Source organism: Perissodus microlepis, chromosome 3, assembly GCF_051167445.1.
Source record: "Perissodus microlepis isolate ML-2025 ecotype Zambia chromosome 3, ASM5116744v1, whole genome shotgun sequence".
Taxonomy (NCBI): Eukaryota; Metazoa; Chordata; class Actinopteri; order Cichliformes; family Cichlidae; genus Perissodus; species Perissodus microlepis.
Window position 1 is genome coordinate 18,039,669 of NC_140463.1, and position 19,400 is coordinate 18,059,068.

At 40.9% G+C, this 19,400-nt stretch overlaps 2 protein-coding genes across 5 annotated transcripts; one reads left to right on the forward strand and one right to left on the reverse strand.

Annotated features, from left to right (window-relative positions):
• The first annotated feature begins 1,420 nt into the window (after positions 1-1,420).
• Positions 1,421-4,950, forward strand: reeld1 (reeler domain containing 1). Its single transcript, XM_084921147.1, has 4 exons — positions 1,421-1,628; positions 1,799-2,114; positions 2,204-2,381; positions 2,437-4,950. Exons 1-4 carry the CDS (start codon positions 1,421-1,423, stop codon positions 4,948-4,950), a joined length of 3,216 nt encoding a protein of 1,071 aa, XP_084777273.1.
• Positions 4,951-6,414: 1,464 nt separating this feature from the next.
• slc10a7 (solute carrier family 10 member 7) lies at positions 6,415-19,365 on the reverse strand. Of its 4 annotated transcripts, XM_084923349.1 has the most exons (13): positions 19,108-19,365; positions 17,096-17,178; positions 16,865-17,001; positions 16,133-16,208; positions 16,013-16,051; positions 15,851-15,886; positions 15,017-15,100; positions 14,770-14,935; positions 11,852-11,903; positions 11,296-11,369; positions 10,768-10,913; positions 10,606-10,657; positions 6,423-9,380 (listed from the first exon to the last, which is right to left on the reverse strand). In XM_084923349.1, exons 1-12 carry the CDS (start codon positions 19,205-19,207, stop codon positions 10,637-10,639), a joined length of 1,014 nt encoding a protein of 337 aa, XP_084779475.1. In that variant the 5' UTR covers positions 19,208-19,365; the 3' UTR covers positions 6,423-9,380; positions 10,606-10,636. The 4 variants fall into 4 exon arrangements, 3 of the variants coding, with proteins under 3 accessions (XP_084779474.1, XP_084779475.1, XP_084779473.1); XM_084923348.1 differs by having other exon boundaries at positions 6,415-10,657; XR_014799813.1 differs by having other exon boundaries at positions 10,606-10,913.
• Between the last annotated feature and the right edge of the window lie 35 nt (positions 19,366-19,400).

Sequence of the window (19,400 nt, forward strand, 5' to 3'; positions counted from 1 at the left end):
TCTTCCTCCACATCCTGGAGCCCCGGATCACTCTTTCATCCTCAGAGTTTCCAGGAGCACTTTATTCCCCCAGCTGTGGGCTGACGTATTTTAAATGGTTTTCCCACAACAGCTGAACTGACAGGACAAGAAAATCTGTGCAAACTGAAGAAGAAGCAGGAGCTTGCTGTTGTTTTAAAGGCATCCTGAAAGTTAGTGCTCTGACAAGGTAAGGATAAAACTCACTACTGCTCCATTCATCCATTCACATGTGAACTCTTTCCTAGGAGGATGTACAAAAACAGACAAGGCTGCTTAAAAATTGGAAAAAATGTATCAAAGGAGCAAAAAAGAAAAAAAAAAGCAAGAAATAAACCTTATGTGCTTCTGTAAGGATTTATTGAGTTTTATTGGTTTAAATAAAAAGTATAACTGGTGTAATTTTCTCATAGCCTGATATATTCAGACTCTACATTCATATTTTTCTTTCGGAATTTTGTCATCCATCCATCCTCTTCCACTTATCCTTTTCAGGATCGTGGGGCAGCTGCAGCCTATCCCAGCTGTCTTAGGGTGAGAGGCAGGGTGCACCCTGGACAGGTTGACAGTCTGTTGCAGGGCTACAGCTAAAATGATATATTAGCTATATTTGTTCATATTCATTTTTTTTTTTTAGTTTTCTATTTTGATGAACAGCCTTTTAAGATTTTTGCGTCACTTGTTTTGGGACTTTTCGTCTCATGTTGGTGTGTTTCATGCTTTACATGTCTTTGCCATGTTTTTGCACATCATCATTGATTTTTTTTTTTTTTTGCATTAATTTGAATAATTTTGGGAGTCAGCACCTCTTTACAGTCACGTTTCTTTTCTTAACAGAGCTGGTGTGTCTATTTTTGTTGACTTTGCATGTCTTTGTCCTCTTTTTTGCATCTTATTTGTGTCATTTCATGTTTACATTTGTGGTGGTTGGTTTGCTTCTGTTTGGCTGTTTTGTTTTTTAGGTTTTTGTTGTAGCTGTTTCGTGCCTCACTGTATTTTTTCTTCTGTGTTTTTCATGTGATGTCATGTCATGTTGTGTGTGTTTCAATACCTTTGATCTCTGTAGTTTTTTCTTTGTTTGCCTCTTTTGCGTCTAATTTGGTTTATTTGTTTCTCTTTTGCCATGTTCAGTAATTTTATAGCTCATTATGCATGTTCGTGTGTAATAATAGGTTGATTGGTTCATACGCATTATACTTGTCTTTTTACTTTATCTCTTTATTGTCTTTTGTGATATTTGCACTATATTTGAGCTCTGTATGGTGGTTTTATGTTGCATTTTTCCAACTTTACTTTGCAGTATCCAGTCTCAGTTTCTGATAAGCAAAATCTTGTTTGCATCATCTCTCAGTCCATCAAGTGAATTGGTTGAGCTATATAAACTTTGTATTTACCTTTAGCGATGCTGTCCACCCTACACTGTTTGGGTGTGTGTGCGGTCTTATTCTTACTGGCCCCGCCCACCACATCGTTCTCCGGTGGTGCAAGCCACGCCTCTTGTCAGGAAATGATTCCCGGCCACATCCGTGCTCACTCTCAGGACTCGCAGCACAGACAGGTCACCATACGCACGTCTGCCTCTTCCTACTTCCCTGGACAGTTTATAACAGGTACTATCAGCATAATGGGCGACGCTTAACAAACCAACTAAAAACCAAAAAAACCTGCTGTGATAGTTATTCAAATGTAGTTATTTTAATGTGGTATGTGAGCTGAATGACATTAAAACACCTTCATGATCTGTTTATGTTGGCTACCTTTTGTTTTTTTGACTGTTCAGTAATGGTGCGGAGCTCTCGGGACTTCATGGGTTTCCTGCTCCAGGCACGCCGTGCAGAGGGTACCTTCAGCAAATTTGGAGGAAGCTTTGGGGTCACGCCATGGCCCAAAACCGGAGCTGGAAGTGGTGTCAGGAAGTCCAGGAGACGGGGCCCGTTGCTGGTGGGTGGCTCCTGGATCCTCACACCTCCTGGCACCCACACTCTGTGCTGCCTCTCGGAGGGTGACACTGTCACACACTCGGACAAACAGCTGAAGAGAAACCTCTCGTTTGTATGGAGGGCTCCTGATTCACCAGTGGGAGACATACGGTTCTAGTAAGCCTACAAATAATAACAGATTAGTTTTCACAGTATTTCAAGTTTTGTATAAGAAAACACAAAACTGAGTATCCTCTGTTTTCCAGCATCACGGTGGTACAGTCCTACTTTGTTTACTGGGCAGGTATTGAGTCTGGACTGGTGCGTGACGCAGGTCGTAGGCTTTGGAATGGGAGTAACACTACTAGAGTGAATGGAGTGAGTGCAATTTCCGCACTACTGCAAGACAAAGTTACAGCCCTGCCAAGTAAGCTGATTTACATAGTTATTATGTGATGGTAAATTTGGGACAAAATGCAAGCTAGGTGCTTTGAAATAGAACAATTGTTGCCTCTCTATTCACTCTTTTCTCTCACCTTGTTGTCTTGCAGCTCTCAGAGCCTTTAAAGCATCAAAGAAAGAAACAAATGCGACAAATAGACCAGATACTACTCTACAACTTATTACAAGAGCAAGAAGTGGACCTTACAACTACAAATCTATGAAAACAACAACAGAAACAACTCATCCAGCCTTGGACAGGAGCAGCTCTGTGACTCTGGCATCCTTTGAAGTCAGTAAAAAGAAGAATATGACCTTAGAATATCATCAAACTGGTTCTCAAACACCTTTAAGATCATTTTCAGGTGTGACCGAAGAGGCACAAATTGACCCCGTTCTTCAACCGAAGGACCCCAAGAGCTCAAGTCCTTTGACAGCATCTTTCTTCTCTGCTGAGGCTACAGGGATGAAAACTACCACCATTTCTTCATTAAACAACACAGTGCAAGCCTCAAGTAGTCCTCTTCCCCTCCTTGTTCCTGTCATCCCTCTGAAGGAAGAGGAACTTCCAAAATTACATTTACCAGATCCAAAAGCGCCTAACAAACCTGAAATAGAAGATGTCACCACCACAAATCACTCAACTAATCACAGTTTTCATAATATAAAGCTCCCAAGACCCACAACCCAGAATCCAAAAACAGCAATCCAGGAAGAAGAAGGTTCACCAAAGTTCAAGACCCAGAGTGGTTCAGTCCAGCCTCACAGGACTAGTGTAACTGAGTCCCAAACCAATGCAGTTAAATCAGAAATAGGTATCGGGTCTCAAAATCCTCACTCCCAAACTTCTTCACCCAAGCCTATTAGTCATTTTGAAACTTCCATACTTCCATCCATACTTCTTCTACGGTCCCAAACTAGTAGGAGTCATATTTATCCATTTCCCCCAGCATCTTCATCCAAATTCCTTTCTCGTTTCCAAACCTCTTCTCCACACTCCATTCCACCATCCAAATCTCCCATCATTAAGTCCTTTCTCACAATATTGTCCCCTACCCACTCTGAAAACAGCCCTTTAGAACCCAAAAGTAGCCCAAAGCAAACCAGTACACCTTTCTCTAAGCTTCAAACTACAGCTACTGTCCTGAGTAGCTCTCCTCACAGTGAGTATATCAGAACATTTCTCCAAGACATGCCAGAAACTACTACAACTAAAGGTCAGGGTAAAACTAGCATTCCTTGGACAGATTACTCCCAGTCTGAGATATCACCTGAAGTTTCAAACAACTCTCCACAACCACAGAAACAGAAACAAACTCCATCCTCAGAGTCTCTCTTTAACCCACTGCTCTTTACACTGAGGACTGACCAAACTCCCATACTGGAAAAGAGTCACGTGGATCTTAAGTCTGACGCAAAGATCAGAACTACGCGCCCAGTCTTTGCTCTGCCCTCAGCCACTCCTTCCCTTTCCGCTTCATCTTTCTCCTTCTCCAATACTTTGCCCCCTACTGCAACAGTTAACGATAGGTCTACCAATTCTCCTCATTCTTCTGGAGGTTTACCCCTTGTAACTATGCGTCCATCCATTAGGTCTACATTTGTCATCCCTTCTTCCTTCACGAGAAACCAACTGACAACGTCATCAGCTCGTTTTGCTCTCCCCTCCCCTTCTCCAATCTCCAACCCCCCTTATTTGTCATCTTCTCAACCTACCCCCACTTTCCCACAGCCATCCTCCTTTGCCTCGTCTACTATACCCTATTTATATTCTTCTAACCATCCATCATCAGATCTCTTGTTTACTCCAGCTCCCTTGCCTACCTTTACCTCTTCCCAGTGCATCACAAATTCAACAAATTCTTCCATTTCTTTTGTTTCTTCTACCACTTCATCTAGCTCGACCTCAGCAACTTCTTCCTCCTATCTAGGTACCTCTTCTTTTTATATCCCATCTGTAACCTCCCCGCCTGCTGCCCAGGCTACCTCCCTTCACTCAGGACCCTCTCCAGCTCCCCGTCGCTCTCTGTACAACCTCTCCATGCCCTCACCTTCCCAGAAATATACTGAAGGTCACACTGCATCATCTGATCCTGATCCAAGTATACACCCACCAACACCAAGAACAGACATTCATCCAAACCCCAAACCCCACCCTAACATCGAGGAAAATCTTGGCCACGAGTTGAAACCAAAGCTTCCAAATAGTGATGCTAAACATCCCTCCAGTCCTCCTGCAACTCCAGACAAGGAAGGGAAATATCCAGACATATGCAGACACAGTGCCTGGGAGCTGGGCATGCTGCTGGGCAGCTCAGCTGGTTTGGGTATGGTACTGGTGGTTGGAATAAGGTACTTGTACCGCCAGGCTTGTGGAAAACGGACAGCGGTGACCCTGAACGATCGGGAGAGAGAGTATGGGAGAGGAGAGATAGGACTGATCCACATCCAGGAGTGTGGAGATTTGGTTAGAGTCCGAAAAATCAGAGAGAACAGCTTAGTACTTCTGGCAGAGTATGATGTACTGTCACCACCTGGAGAGAGAAATGCCGGCTGCCAACAAAGATGCTAGATACCAAAACCTTTTAAGGACAAGAAAGAAATCTTGATTAACTCCTCCAATGTTCGGATTGATTTTTTTCCCTACAACAAACATCACATTGGGGAGACAGGTCAGGCTAGGTAGTAAAAGGAAAAACAATGAAATGTGTAACACAAAAGGGTAATTCAGGAGAAAAAGAATAGATATCAGATATCCTCACACCATAACACAATAAAACACAGACAAGCAACATGGGGGCATATTCCAGTGTGTACAGCTGGATCTGGGACCGCTGCAATCTTCGATCGTGCCTCCAGCTGATCCGCTGTCCACATCGGATGCGAGCCAGTCAGTTCTGAAATTTTCTTCCTCCTTCCAGATTTTCAGTAACTATTGTTTGAAATTCATTAGCTCAAAAACCAGCAGAACTTTCACTTGTGACAGCACAGCAATGCAGATGAATGCAAACACTGTCGTCTACTGCAGTGCAGGCTCCACAGGGATGACTATGAAAGGATAAAACTGTGGTCAGTCAGTCTGTTGCTGAAAGAGATATTCTGACAGCTTTTTCCGCTTCTTCATTAGTTTTAAACAAGCAGCGTCTCCAGAGGACCTTTCAGGTCCCGTTGAGCCGCGGTCCCTGACAAAACGGAGCTTGGCAGGCTGTCACAAAATTCGCTGTAAATGTTCACGATCATCCACAGATTATTTAAGCCAGGAGTGCACATTAATAGTCTCCATAGACAAAAGCACACACTGGTGCACTTTCTAAGAAGAATCAGCAAGAGCAGAAGAAAATATTCCTGGCTAAATCTTTCTGTCTCCAACATAAGTAGAAGAATAAAGCTACAATCTGAGTAGTAAGTTAACGGAGAAGAATAGGTATGTTTTCTGCATGCATGTCTAAATATACCACAGTATATAGACAATGACAGGAGGGCTGTAAGTCCAGCTCTGATTAGGTTTTATAGGCTGATTTTAACAAGCAGAGTTTTTTGCATCTGTGGAGAAAGAGACTACACTGCTGGTCACTAACATCCATATTAAATTGTTAAGTCATGTCAATGCACTAAAAAATAAAAAGTACATTTTCAGTATCATACATTTCATAGCTTTATTCAGCTCCTGGAGTTTGAGGCAAAATGCTGGTTTTTAAATTAGGTTTGATTGAGGCTTAAAAACAGCACAAAGCGTCTGCGGTCTGCTGGCAGTGCTTTTATTGGTTTATTTTACGACTACTCATTCCAAATGATGTGACAGAAGAGCCATCTGTCCAGAAAAAGATGGGTCAGTGAAATTAATGAGCTGCCAATACGGCCCATTTGGTCAGAGAACAAATACAAGGATTTATTCTAAAGTGCTTCTGGCCTCAGAGGACGAAGCACTCATTAGGGCTGTTAAGACTTCGTTAAAGAAGTAAGAGAAACACATTCCAGGTACTTCTAACAGCTAGTAGGCTATCGGTGTGTAGAAAATAGTCTCTGCTCAAAATGTGGTACTGCGTTACAAAGAGAAAGCCTTTTTGTGTTTAATTTCCAAAACTTCTTTAATAAAACAAACAAAAATCAGACACATACATATCCCACTCATTGTTTTCTCCCCACAATAAATTACAATGACAAAACAACCACACTGCAAATAGACTGAACAGAGACTCACTGTAAGCTGGACGACATAAGAAATGACATTTGTGCTGTAAAGGCTTCAGAATTAAAGTGAATGTGGTAACATTCTCCGTCAGAGACGCCAAAATGTTCATACAGTATTTCCAACACTATGTTAACATCTTTTTGAAAGGGCAACAATCATGTGAAAGGAGACTGGAGGCTTTACAGAGTCTTAGGTGGATACAAAAGCTAATTTCTGCTACTGGAAAAAGAAAAAAAATGCCATCCATAGTTCAAAGTTTTGACTTTTTAACTTCAACTTTCAAACATCTGAGCTAATACTTTGAAATGTCAACTTTGCAATCTATCTGTTTTTTTTTATTTTATTTGTGCAATTAAGGTTTCATAGGTGGAGAAGACCAAAACAAGAGATAAAAGAACTTGGCGTCACATGGCGGACATGAGCTCCACTCCAACTGAATATTGGTGTTGTCTGCTGTTAAATCAAGCAACACTTTGCTTAGAAATTTTAATGACACCGACTTGGATTGTGTCACTTTTGTGAAAACAACTTTAGAAGTTGTTTGTACTGTTCTCAAGTGGTTTAAAAATAGGTATTGCAGGTTTTTGGTCCATCACTTCAATTCACTTTAATAATATAAGACAGAAACACCATGCTATAATTCATTGTAGGATATTTCTCATTAATGTTGTTATTGCGACTCCACAGGCTACGTTTGCATCCCTGGTGATAATGTAAGCCAGATGTAACAGGGGTCTCCTGGATATAGATCCCCAACAGATCTATATTCAGGAGTGTGTTTGAAATAAGTTCAAAGGATGGACAATGTGTGGTTTCTTCTTTTTCCAGTGTAAGGTTAGGTACACATGACGACTACAGACTAAAAAAATACTGTAATGCGGGACTGAAACTGAATACAATCTGCTCACTACTGGATTTGACTGGTTGAGCAGCATGGTGGTGAAAACCAACGGGCATCTGTAGTGACGTACCAACCAAGCAGAGTAGGATTAAAACCTCATGATGCTGCTATCTGTAATTCACTGTTAGAAAGGATAGTGATGGTAATTTTAACATGCTAGCACTACTTTAAGCTACAACAAATACAGAGTTAGCTGTGCACAGAGCTACTGTAAGGCCCTCCAGTGTGTCCTCTGAGGCTTGATGGAGTTGTGCTATTATGTAGCGTGAAAGCCCTTAAAGAAAAATGGAAGTCAGAGTTGTCATAATTTACCAGAAGGATGTAAGGCTAAGTCGTTAGAGCAAAGAACAAAATAGAAAAATACTACCAAAGTTCCCCTGAGCAAATTCCCACCCTTTTTCCTCACTGGTGTGCATTTCGGTTTGGTCCACAGAACGAGATGGACTAGAACAACGTTTTAGTGAATATCATGTGCTGCTGTTCTAACTGAGATAACTCATTCGCTGTCATACCTCTGAATAAGGTAAAGCAGCTCCAGACCTCATGTCACAAAATTTTGTTATGCAAATCTAGATTCTAGAGGTCTGAAATCTATTATTGTATTTTAAAGTTGCAGCTCTGGAGCCCAGCACCCTAGAGTGTGGAGGAACTCTAGACCTGGACTCTAAGACTCTAAGAGTTCTAGATTTTTCCTCCCAAAAAACATTTACGTGTTTACTGTAGACTTTGGTTGGTGTGATATACAGATATAATCAACTATATTATTTCCTTAGATAATACCATATTCTTCAGCTATGTTCAGAGGTTTATTTAGATCTTTATTCTAGAGCTTGAGTGATGCAGGATTTCTGAGACTGATACTGATATTTGGTGGTTTAAAACTCTGATATTCCGCTTTCGCTTTCTTTAACATTTCTTATATCTAGTGATTTATTTACTTGTTCACGGTCTGCCTGCTCCGATTGTTTGCGGAATTCTGAGCGCGTGTCAACAGGAACGTTGCAGAGTGCCCCCCAGGGAAAAATCTGCAATGTCAAGAAATTGTAAGAAAATTGTCCCCCATCTCTTTACTTTTTTAATTTTGAAAATATTAAATGCCAATAACAACAGACTGGCAGGTATCTCATACCAAACAATAATATCAGCTTTACCCATTCCTGCTTTTTTGTGCTTTGTTACTATTTAACAGGATCCTTACTGAGAGCCCAAAGCTCTCCTTATTGGTCCGAGACATAAATGCCCTTATGGGTGACAGATTTGGTTAGAATCTGAGGGAAGCAGGCCAGGAATTAAACTGAGACAGCCATATAAAAACAAGTGAACCAAGTCATTAAATATTTAAAAAAAATTGACCTGTAAACTTGGACTCACTACTCCAGTATTAATGTACTAACATCCTCCACTCAACTAAACGCCACCAAAAAACTACTTGTAAGACAAACGGCATTTTAGAAAGTGTCGAAAATCCAATTGGCTGTTACAATACTGTATATTAAGTATCAGATAATCCAGATAGTCCATGTAACAAACACTGACGCAGGCAGCGACCGCTAGTGGGAACGTAGAAAAATGTTGAAAACAACAGAAAAGAGAAAAGACTGGTCCAAATAACTTCATCCTTCTGGCTCCAAAATCCATATAAAAATAGAACTCGCACTTAGTTTAATATAAAACAATATATATGCTGGAAAGAGGAGTCTTTCCTCATCATAGAAAGAAAATAACTGAGGCACGCGGTTCCTCTCGTTCTTTCTGCTAGGCTGAGGTCTTCGTTGATTGGTAGCAATAAGGCACGTGTGACTACTGCAATCCTCCACCATAGTTCCGTTTTGTATGAGACACCAGTAACTTCACAAAAGCCAACATTTCATCCTCGTCAGATGGGCTGCAGCGCTGACAGCTTCACCGCCTGAACAGAGACAAGAGCCATGAGAAAGAAAAGATTGAGAAAAAAAAACATTAGACAAAAGTTGAGTCATTTAACAGGACAAAGAAAACTCTGGAATTATTTAATGACCAACAACATGAAGCCAATTACTCATTTTCCCCATCCTAGCAGCACACTTATAACAGGCAGCTGAAGCTTGTACAAACACAATGTTGAACCGCTCGTCATTAACTTTTCTAGAGAAACCCGGCTTCATAAACAGAGTGAAGTAAGTGAAGCAAAAAGGTCCATGTCCCACCAACAACACAACATCAGTTTGACACCAGAGGGCGCTGTTGCACCCAGAGCGCAGAATTAAAGAGAATGTGCAAAAGAATTATTCATCTGATAGTGGCACACCAAAGTGTTCAATATTAAATAACTAGATATGTGGATAAAACAGACAACATAACATGGGATAATGTGAATATAATGGAGTTTAATAGAGCTCATTCTTATGGAAGTAGCATGATGACAAACAAAATGCAAGCTATGCATATAAAATTTTGTAAAAAACAAAACAAAAAAAACCAATCATTTAATTATTAAATAAATTAAATGAACAGAATTCAAAACTGTAGAAACAACGAAAACAATAACTAAAAATAAACAAAAAAGCCCACATTTTTAGATCTAATGACACTTTGATGCTTTATTTTCTTTTTGTTTCTAATGAATTGAATAAAACATGTTTAAAAACATAATTTGTATTTGAATTTGATTTTTATTGACACAGATCGTGATCGGTCTTTTTTTTCTCTTGTTTGTTCTGTAGTGACTCATATTCAACAGAGACTACATAATTATTTAGATGCAGTATATTGTTAAATTTAATGGGACTTACACAGCTGACTTTTTTAAATGCCCAAATGAACAATAAACAAAGTAAAAAGACAAAATTTCAAGCTGAAAAAGTTAAAATTGTACAAAATGTATGAAAGGAAAATTGTTTGTCAGTGTGTCAGTAAAGGGCTTTCATAAATCAGAGTATTACTAAGAAAACAACATACCATATTCATGGTTCAGTCACACTTGAATATTATTATTATTGTTATAATTCATTTTTCTTTCATGTATTTAATATTGAACACTTTGGGCTTCCATATTGTAAATAAAAAGAAAACCCAGGGAAGCCACAGTAGAGATTTTTTTGAAATTATATACGGAAAAAATAATTGAATTTGCTCTTCCGTCCGTTCTTACTCACTCAGGTCAGACAGAAGTGTTGGCATGCAGCCTTATCGCAACAACAGACTAGACTGTAGGGGGACAAGGTGTAGAGGTTAGTGTTGGCATGGAGCCGCCACGTCGAGGAGCAGGAGAGTTTGATTTAACATCGTCCTCAAAGTGCACATGTGTGTGTGTGTACCTTCTGCCGGCTGGTCATCCAGCTGCGGATGGTCGGCACGAGGACGGAGCCGAGCAGGATCTGAGCCGGATGGTAGATCAGGAGAGGGACTGAGATCAGAGACAGGTGCTCATAGCCCTCAAACACGATCTTCAACATGGGGATACCTGTGATTAAATAAATAAGGAAGACCTCATGGACTTAAAGCTAACCCAGCATTTAAAATTAGACTTCAGAATGAGATGCAGCGTAGACGAGATGACTTTGTTCACTTCATGCCAGCTCCGACCTGCAGCAGAGCTCACGACCGAGCTCAGAGCTTCACAGGCCTCAGAAGCTCTTTCTAACTCCTCCAGATTTCTCCTCTCTTTACTTTCAAACTTAAAACTCCACAGAGCTCTCAGGAGACACCCGACACTTTATACAAGTTTTTGCGCGCATGCAGGAGCTCTCTTCAAACACAACTTTGATGTGAAGTTTCTCTCTAACACAAAATCTGAGCGTCTAATCTGGATGTCAGACGCAGCGTGCTAGCGTACATGCACCCACCCAGGGTTAGAGACTTGTGTGTGGAGCAGAACATGATGGCGACGGTGTCCGCGGGGCTGAACCTGGAGCCTGGCCTGCAGAGACAAACAGGAAGTTAAAACGTGTCATCTGTCACCCTCCAGACGGTTTGCAGGTGGTGACCTTTAAACCCAGAGCAAAATGTTGGAGCAGTTCTTATTGTTTTAGGGAGCCAATACATGGAATGATAAGAATATGATAAATAAATGAAATGTATAAAAATAAAATGTGTAAATACCAAACTGTGAAAAAAAATAAATGAAATCTTAAAATTTAAGATATGATCAAAGTTGTTGTTTTTTTGTTTTTTCTTAATTTTCACATTAAGGGTTTAATACTGATTCTTCTGGAAGTAACTTGATGACAAAACCTACAAGAAATAAATGCTGAAAGCCACTTAATGCTACTAAAAAATTAAATTAAAAAAATATATTTAGAAAAACATTTCATTACATTTCTGGGCAGAGCCATGTAAAACTAATCAATATAATGAATATTAAAAAAAAGAAAAGGACAGGTTGAGAAGGAGGAAGCTTACCTGGTGGAAAAGGCAAATGTGAGCAGCATGAAGCTGATCTGGATGGAGAAAACTGCAGAGCAAGAAAAAAGAGGCAAATTTAACTTCTCACTTCATCCATCCATTCACTTCCGCTTATCCTTTTCAGGGTCGCGGGGGGCGCTGGAGCCTATCCCAGCTGTCATAGGGCGAGAGGCGGGGTACACCCTGGACAGGTCGCCAGTCTGTCGCAGGGCCAACACACAGGGACAGACAACCATTCGCACTCACATTCACTCCTAGTGACAATTTGGATTATCCAATTAACCTATCCCCACAAGCTGCATGTCTTTGGACGGTGGGAGGAAGCCGGAGTACCCGGAGGGAACCCACGCAAACACGGGGAGAACGTGCAAACTCCACAAAGAAAGACCCCGGCCTGATGGTGGAATTGAACTCAGGACCTTCTTGCTGTGCGGCAACAGTGCTAACCACCGTGCTGCCCTTTCTCATTTCATATAAAGCTAAAATCAACATTTAGATGGACTTTTAGCAGTTTTTCTTTTTAAAATATTATTTTAGATCTTATAATAATAAGAACAATAAAAAACAGTCCATTCATTACTCCAACAGTCTGTGGAGTGACCTCTATGGTGGAAATCTTCAGTAACTCCTTCAATAACGGTTGATTTTATTAGTTTAGTATTGAGTTCTTCGATTAGCCCTTTTTTGGATTGATTCACCAATATCTGTTCTTCTACACTGCAGCTGCTTTGCAGCTGTTGTAGTTTGCACTAAGCACCTGTAAAAGACGTTGTGTGAGTTTGTTCATTTGTGATTTATCATGGATTTTTATTGTAAATTAATAAAAATGTATGGATACTGAGATGTATTAGTTCTACACATTGTCTCTGAGTTTTCATTTTTAGACCAGCTAGCCTGAGGGGTAAAATAAAACACCACACTGTTTGTGAGGGAATAGTTGTACACGTTAATAGTCTACAAATACTGTTTCTATGCTTGTGTTCAGTCAAAACACTGTTTATTTTATCTCAATGTATTTGTGTTCCTATATTCAGCGATTACTGTTTTCTTTCCTTTTAAGTTAGCTTGGCTAGTTACCAAGGTAAAATTTAGGATTAAATCCAGTTAATGCTGATTTGGACAAGAGCTGTAGAGATTTTATGGTCATTTGGCGCCCTCTAGTGGCTGATACAAACTAGAGCAGTCAACTGGGAAACATTGACTACTGTTCTGTTTATTCATTTCTGATATTTTTATTTGTAGATTACACTTAGTCGGATTGTAAATAAAGGGAATCTCAAATCTTTTTTAAATCCTTTACCAGATGCTTGCAGTGGCTGTAATTACTTAAACATTCAAAGAAATCAGGTTCTGATGATTATACTCAGTCCTGGCCCCGGGGTCGACAGTGAGCAACATGAGCTAACATCATTTTAGAAACTGAGCCTGCTTATCGCTAACCTCAATAAACAACACAGAGAGTATAAAAACACTGGACATGACTTCCAGGTCTGAAAGGTGGGCTTCCTGAAATCTGCATTATTTTTAATGACTAGTAGAAGGAAACACTGGCAAACCTGGCAAACTGCTAAATTAACCAACACAATCATTAGGAGTTTTTTGTTTTCTTTTTTGCCACTGATTTTACTGAGAGCCAGAAACTTCAAAAAACCAATTACAACCAATCAGGAAGTGCATGTTTCCCTAGCAACCAGAGGTTAAATCATGTCCAACATGGCAAACAACTCTTGAACAATCTTTTGAGATCAGTTGGGTCAGCTTAACCTATGTTCATGGGAAAACGGTCTTAGCAGACAGTTTCCTTTATGGGAAACATAAAAGAACAACTTTATGGCCTCATGGCTGCGAGCCATAAAGAAAAGGAAGATTAGTCAGGACTTCAGTCATAAGTCCTGTGGTCGGCTGTTTAAGGATCTGATCAGGATCTCTTCTGGATGCCTCACTTCAGAAAGTGGACGTCAGGGTATACACCCAGAACTCTCTGTAGGGATTATACATCTCATGTGGCTTAATTACACCATGGGATGGCTAATGGCTAATGGAAGTGAAGGATTTCATTGGGTGGTGGCCGGTATGCTAGAGCGTTTGAAAAAAATGTCATCTGAACGGATAGAGGTAGTTTTTGGGTGTGAAAAGTGAAGCCAGTGTAGAAGTGTCTTCAACCTGCATTATTTTTAATGACCAGCAGGGGAAGATCGCTGATTCAGTAAAAACTGGCAAACCTGGCAAACTGCTAGCTTAACCAACACAATCATTGTTTTTTTTTGGTGCAGCACATTCTCTGCCACTGATTTTAACGAGAGCCAGAAACTTCCAGAAACCAGTGCCAACCAATCAGGAAGTGTACGCTTCCCTAGCAACCAGAGGTTAAATCGTGTTCAACATAGCAAACAACTCTTGAACAATCTATTGAGATCAGTTGGGTCAGCTCAATGCACGTTGGTGGGAAAACAGCCCTTATCTGCCTTGATCTATGTGCTTAGCAGTTTTCTTGACAACTTTATGAGCTCATGGCTACGGGCCATAAAGAAAAGGAAGATTCAGGACTTCAGTCATAAATTCGGTAGTCGGCATTTTAAGGACAGGACGATACCTGTGGTTGCAAACAGGCTTCCAGTGTTATAGAAGTCTGTGGGATAACAGCTGTCTGACCTCAGTAACACTTTCCAGATGAGCTCATATTCTCAGTCACTGCTTTCAGTTTACAGTGAATATAACATGAAGTCCACTTGAACTTTTGGTAGTTCTCAGAGTAACCAAGGAGAAATGTATTCAGGGATGCTTAAAAAGTTGAACTTTACTCAGCTTTTCAGCGCTAGCACCATTATTTTTAACACTTCCTCTGATAGTTTAGTTCAAATTTACATTTGATTTTCATTAATCTGCCATTGATGACACGCAGAAGGTGTACTGACTGATAAGGCCGACCAGCAGCAGGCTGGTGGGGTCCAGCTCGATGCTGGTGTTACTGAAGGTTTCGCAGAAGGTGGTGTAGATGATCATGAGGAGGACGGCGCTGCTGATGGCGCCGAACGGGGGCTTTTGCCTTTCCAGAAACTCCCTGAGGAAACCGCGACACACCTGCGCACAACCGAGCAAAACAGCTGATTTTTCAGAGTTCAGACTTTAGACCAAGACTTCAGGACATGCGCCGCTTCATACCTGACCCAGGATCAGAGGCACCACCACCGTCATGAAGAGCTGAGAGAAGATGGAGGAGAAGGGAACGGAGGACGAGGAGCCGAGCTGGAGGAGGAAGAGGAAAAAATAAATAAATACAAATATTATCACAAGAAATACACAAATTATTGATCATATAAAAAAATTAATTAAAAAAACAAAACAAAACAAAAAAAAAAATGGCCTGACTACTCCCCAATAATCATTAAAAAAAATTGTGCTTAATTTTAGTTATTTTATGACTACTTTTCATTTTTTATGACGCTTGGTTGCGTCGTGTCTTTTTTTCTTTTAAAAGTAAGGTAAATAAAAACTCATCAGTTACTGTGTGTGTTATTTAATTATTCGTACATCTTTTAAAGCTCTTCTGGTTCTAATTTTATTCTGATTTTCATTTTTATTGTTTTGTGACTGTTCGGTTGTGTTTAATGTCCTCGCGGTCATTTCAAATCTCTTTATGGTTGCTTTGTGTGATTATTTTAGCTCATTTGTGGTTTTTCGAGCTCTTTTTGTGTTTAGAGATATTTACTTTGCATGCATACTTATTTATATTCTTATCTGGACATTAAACAGCAATCGAAAACAAAGTTTAAATTTATCCATTTTTCACTTTCTTCATATTTGGAGCAGGACTGGTTGCCGTTTGGTAACTTGCTTGTAGCGTGTCTGTAATTTAAAAGTGATCATTTTGCTTGTTTTATGTCTCGGTTTGGTTGCCATGGATTTGTTTATGATTGTTTTATTTTCATAACCCGACCAGGACGTCCTTACAAACGTCTAAGCCTCGTAAGGCGTCATGTGGCAGGCGAGACTTACAAAGAGCAGCAGCAGCAGAGGAGTGACGACAATTCCCTGCAGCGAGAAAAAAGGAAAAGAGAAATCAGGATTACAGCTTTGACTCTTCGTTCATTACTGCAGGATCCCTTCATTACAGTCACAATCCTCCAAGGAACATGAAACAGAAAAAAACTGTCTTACCAAGAAGCTTCCAAAAGCAGAGTTGAAGATGGCGGCGGCCTGCACAAACACACACTCAGTTTATCACTTTGGTGACACTGCAGGTTTAATCTGACCTGCTAATCTTTGTGTTTGTGTTACCTCGTTGCCTCCGACAGCCTTGGTGAGAATAACGGCGGAAGAGACCGGAGGGGGCATGCAGCTCACCGTCTGTAACCTAGGCAACCACAACAACCACAGGGTGAAGAAGATGGATGGAGGTTGGATGAATGATGGAGGATGAGGATGAAACAGATCTGAGTCACTGCCTGCCTCCTCAGAGGAAATTGTGAGGATGGAGGAATGTTTTTCACAAATGAGAAAACAAAACAAAACAATGCAATACGATGTCACGCAAACAGGTCTGCAGGTGGGAGGGGCTTGTGTGAGACTGAGATGACCATATTAGGAATATGTCCCCTCTGTGATGTCATAAAGATCAGAAAAAACTGCCTGAAACATAAAGAGTTTAGAGCCATCTGAAGTCTGGAATTGCTTCCACATAGAAAAAATGTTTACAGAGCTTATAAATCTATATTTTATTTACAACTGATGATACAATTTTATTTATTTATTTTAATTTGATGACTTCACTTGGACGGACCTAGAAAACAAAACTGTGAAAGAAAATAAAATATCCTGTTCCTGGTGTTTCTCTGGGTAGCTGGAAAGAGGGAAGTCTCACATTATACACAAACACATAGAACCGGGTCTGTAGTAATCTGTAAATGTGTGTCTTTATGCCAGCCCTCCAGGTACTGTGAGAATAAAGAACAACATTCTCTCTCTCTCTCACACACACACAGACACACACACAGACACACAGGGTCCTACCCTCTGAGCAGCCATTGGTCGATGGCGGTCAGTGCGAGCACCTTGAGCAGCAGCCAAATGGCGAGTGGGAAGAAGATGAGGGTGAAGGACTGAACAAAGAGGTGGAGCCGCACGTGAAGCAGCGCACTGGTCAGCTCCTGCACACAGAGACGGAGACTTTTCCAAACTGCACCTGAATGCAACACTGCATGTTCCATACCTGAGGACAGAAGCAGGATGGGAGCAGCTCACCTCCGTTTTTAGCGACAGGCCGCTGTTGAAGAAGATGAGCGAGACGGCAATGTACGCTACGGTGACCTCCGGCTTTAAAGGACCTGACAGACAGAACCAGATCAAATTTTCAAATGTGACATAGTCTGTGTAATACAGCAGGGAGAGGAAGCAGTCATCTGCTCTCTGTAGCTCTGCGTGGAGACCTGTTTTTACTGCAGTATGGAATAAAAGGGTTTTCACAGAGCAACGTGCATTGAGTGGGATAAATATTAATAATAATATATATTCTATTTATAGTATGTTATTATTATCATTATTATTATGTTTGAACAAAGTTTTTGCAACATCTCCTAATGTAAGAATATCTATATATATAATCCTCAGTTTCATCTCAGTGCTGCCTTTGTGACGTTGACATAATAGTTTCCTTAATAGGATCTAGCTTTCGGTCGGTGTCTTTGGTTCAGCTCTTGACTTGTTTTCCTCTTATTTATCTGTAAGGACCTTCTCTGTTAGAGTGTGCAAATTTTCCTCTTACGTTGCTTGAATGACCTGTGAGGTTCCACAAGGTTCACTCCCGGGTTCATTGTTATTTTCTTTTTACCAGCTTCTTTTAGCTAGAATCATTCAATCTTTTTATGGCATTTCATATAATTTCTGGATAACCAGCTGGAGGCTAGTTAACTGATCATCCCAGATTACGCACTGACTCTTCAATAACTACCTTGTTTTAAACTTCATATATAACTGAACAAAGACTGATCGCACCACAACTTCTGCCTCCAAGTCAGCTGTGTCATCCATGCTCGCAGTTTACAAAAGATGAGAGGTGCATGTCTTTTAGCCGAAACAAGACTAAGGTGCAACTGTTTTCAACACAACAGCAGCAAGTAAAACAAACAATCAAAGAAATAAAAACACACCACACCTGTGCTGATGTCATACTTCCAAAGCATCAACATTCCATGTTGGGATTTTGGAGCACAAAATCCCAACATGCAAATTGGCTGAAAAAACACTGTAGTAATCTGTGAATGTGTTATGAAGTTGAGACTTCAAAATGCGTGACGTCACAATGGATTTGACCATCTTTTATATACAGTCAATGGTAACACGTTAAAATAAGAGTCCAGCAAATACGAGCAAGAAAACCCACTGATATTTGAAGCCGGCGTTTACGAGCGGCGCCTAAAGGCACCACACCGATAGTGGCATCTTATCTGATCTACAGGAAAAATGAGCGGAGGGGTTATCAGCTCCGGTGGCGGCTGATTTGTAGTTATCAATGCTTATGCTTTCTCCTCACTTAGTTTACTGGGAGTAATTAAAGATGCCGATAACGTGCTCGTGGACGCGCACACATGAGCGCGGAGCGGAGCACGGAGTTGGGTTGACGTGTTGACATTACCTACTGAATGCAACGTGTCACTACAGCGGCACTTCAGGTACGGAGGGAGACGCACACAAACACAAGGAACCACTGTGACGCGGAGCCTGGCTGTCCCAGGGCCAGCATGCAGGGGAACCGCGACATTCCACTGAAAGAAAATCCTGAAATGTACACTTTGTTAAAGTCTGACAAAACCTCCATTCATTACATCACTACGTTATAAATAAATAAAACCAACAGTATTTGCACTTTGTTTCGGCTTAGGTCATATTCACAGAAAAATGCAATGTTAAGTTGATAGTCCACACTTTTCTTCAAATTTCGGGGAAACAGCGCTAAATAAAGTCTAGAAGTTGTTCATTTATGGAAGATCAGATGTTGCCAGGTAAATCAGCCTTGTGGCGATTTATTTTGTGAATCCTAACGATTGATTTAAGGTGTTAAGTCTTTACCTGAAAGAACACCTTTGGCCCTGAGAGAAAAGTAAAAGGATGGCAAACTCTTTCACAGCCTGGCAGTAAAATGCCCCAAACTGACCACTTAATAAACCGAATATTTGTTAATTTAGAGTCATTTAAAGAGGGAACACATTTTAAAGCAACACCATTGAACTTCAGTGATGAACTTCCGACCCTCTCACCTCCTTTCACTCCGATGCTGGGCTGCAGCTTGGCCGATAAGATGACCAGCACGATCCCGACGATGAACCACTCCTTTCGTATCCTCGCCACGAGGCCCATGTTTCAGCTCGCCGGTGGTCCACCGGCTCTCCCCGCCTGCCCCCCACGGTCACAGCAACCGGGACAGAAGTTCCCACAACTCCGGCGCTTCTTCTACGAAGCTTTTACTGTCACAAAACACAGGCAGAGGAAGCTGAGGCTGCTTCCGGACACATGGGCCCAAACTAGCCGTAAAGACCAGATTAGAGACGCA

Excerpts from the sequence above, each read along its gene's own strand:
- reeld1 (XM_084921147.1), top strand. The coding sequence starts at position 1,421 with ATGCTGTCCACCCTACACTGTTTGGGTGTGTGTGCGGTCTTATTCTTA. Across the intron at positions 1,629-1,798 it reads CCCTGGACAGTTTATAACAG|TAATGGTGCGGAGCTCTCGG; the intron begins GTACTATCAGCA and ends TTGACTGTTCAG. Across the intron at positions 2,382-2,436 it reads CAAGTAAGCTGATTTACATA|AACAATTGTTGCCTCTCTAT; the intron begins GTTATTATGTGA and ends GCTTTGAAATAG.
- slc10a7 (XM_084923347.1), bottom strand. The coding sequence starts at position 19,207 with ATGGGCCTCGTGGCGAGGATACGAAAGGAGTGGTTCATCGTCGGGATC. Across the intron at positions 11,370-11,851 it reads ACATTTGCCTTTTCCACCAG|GCCAGGCTCCAGGTTCAGCC; the intron begins GTAAGCTTCCTC and ends TTGTCTCTGCAG. Across the intron at positions 9,381-10,767 it reads GGATGACCAGCCGGCAGAAG|GCGGTGAAGCTGTCAGCGCT; the intron begins GTACACACACAC and ends GTCTCTGTTCAG.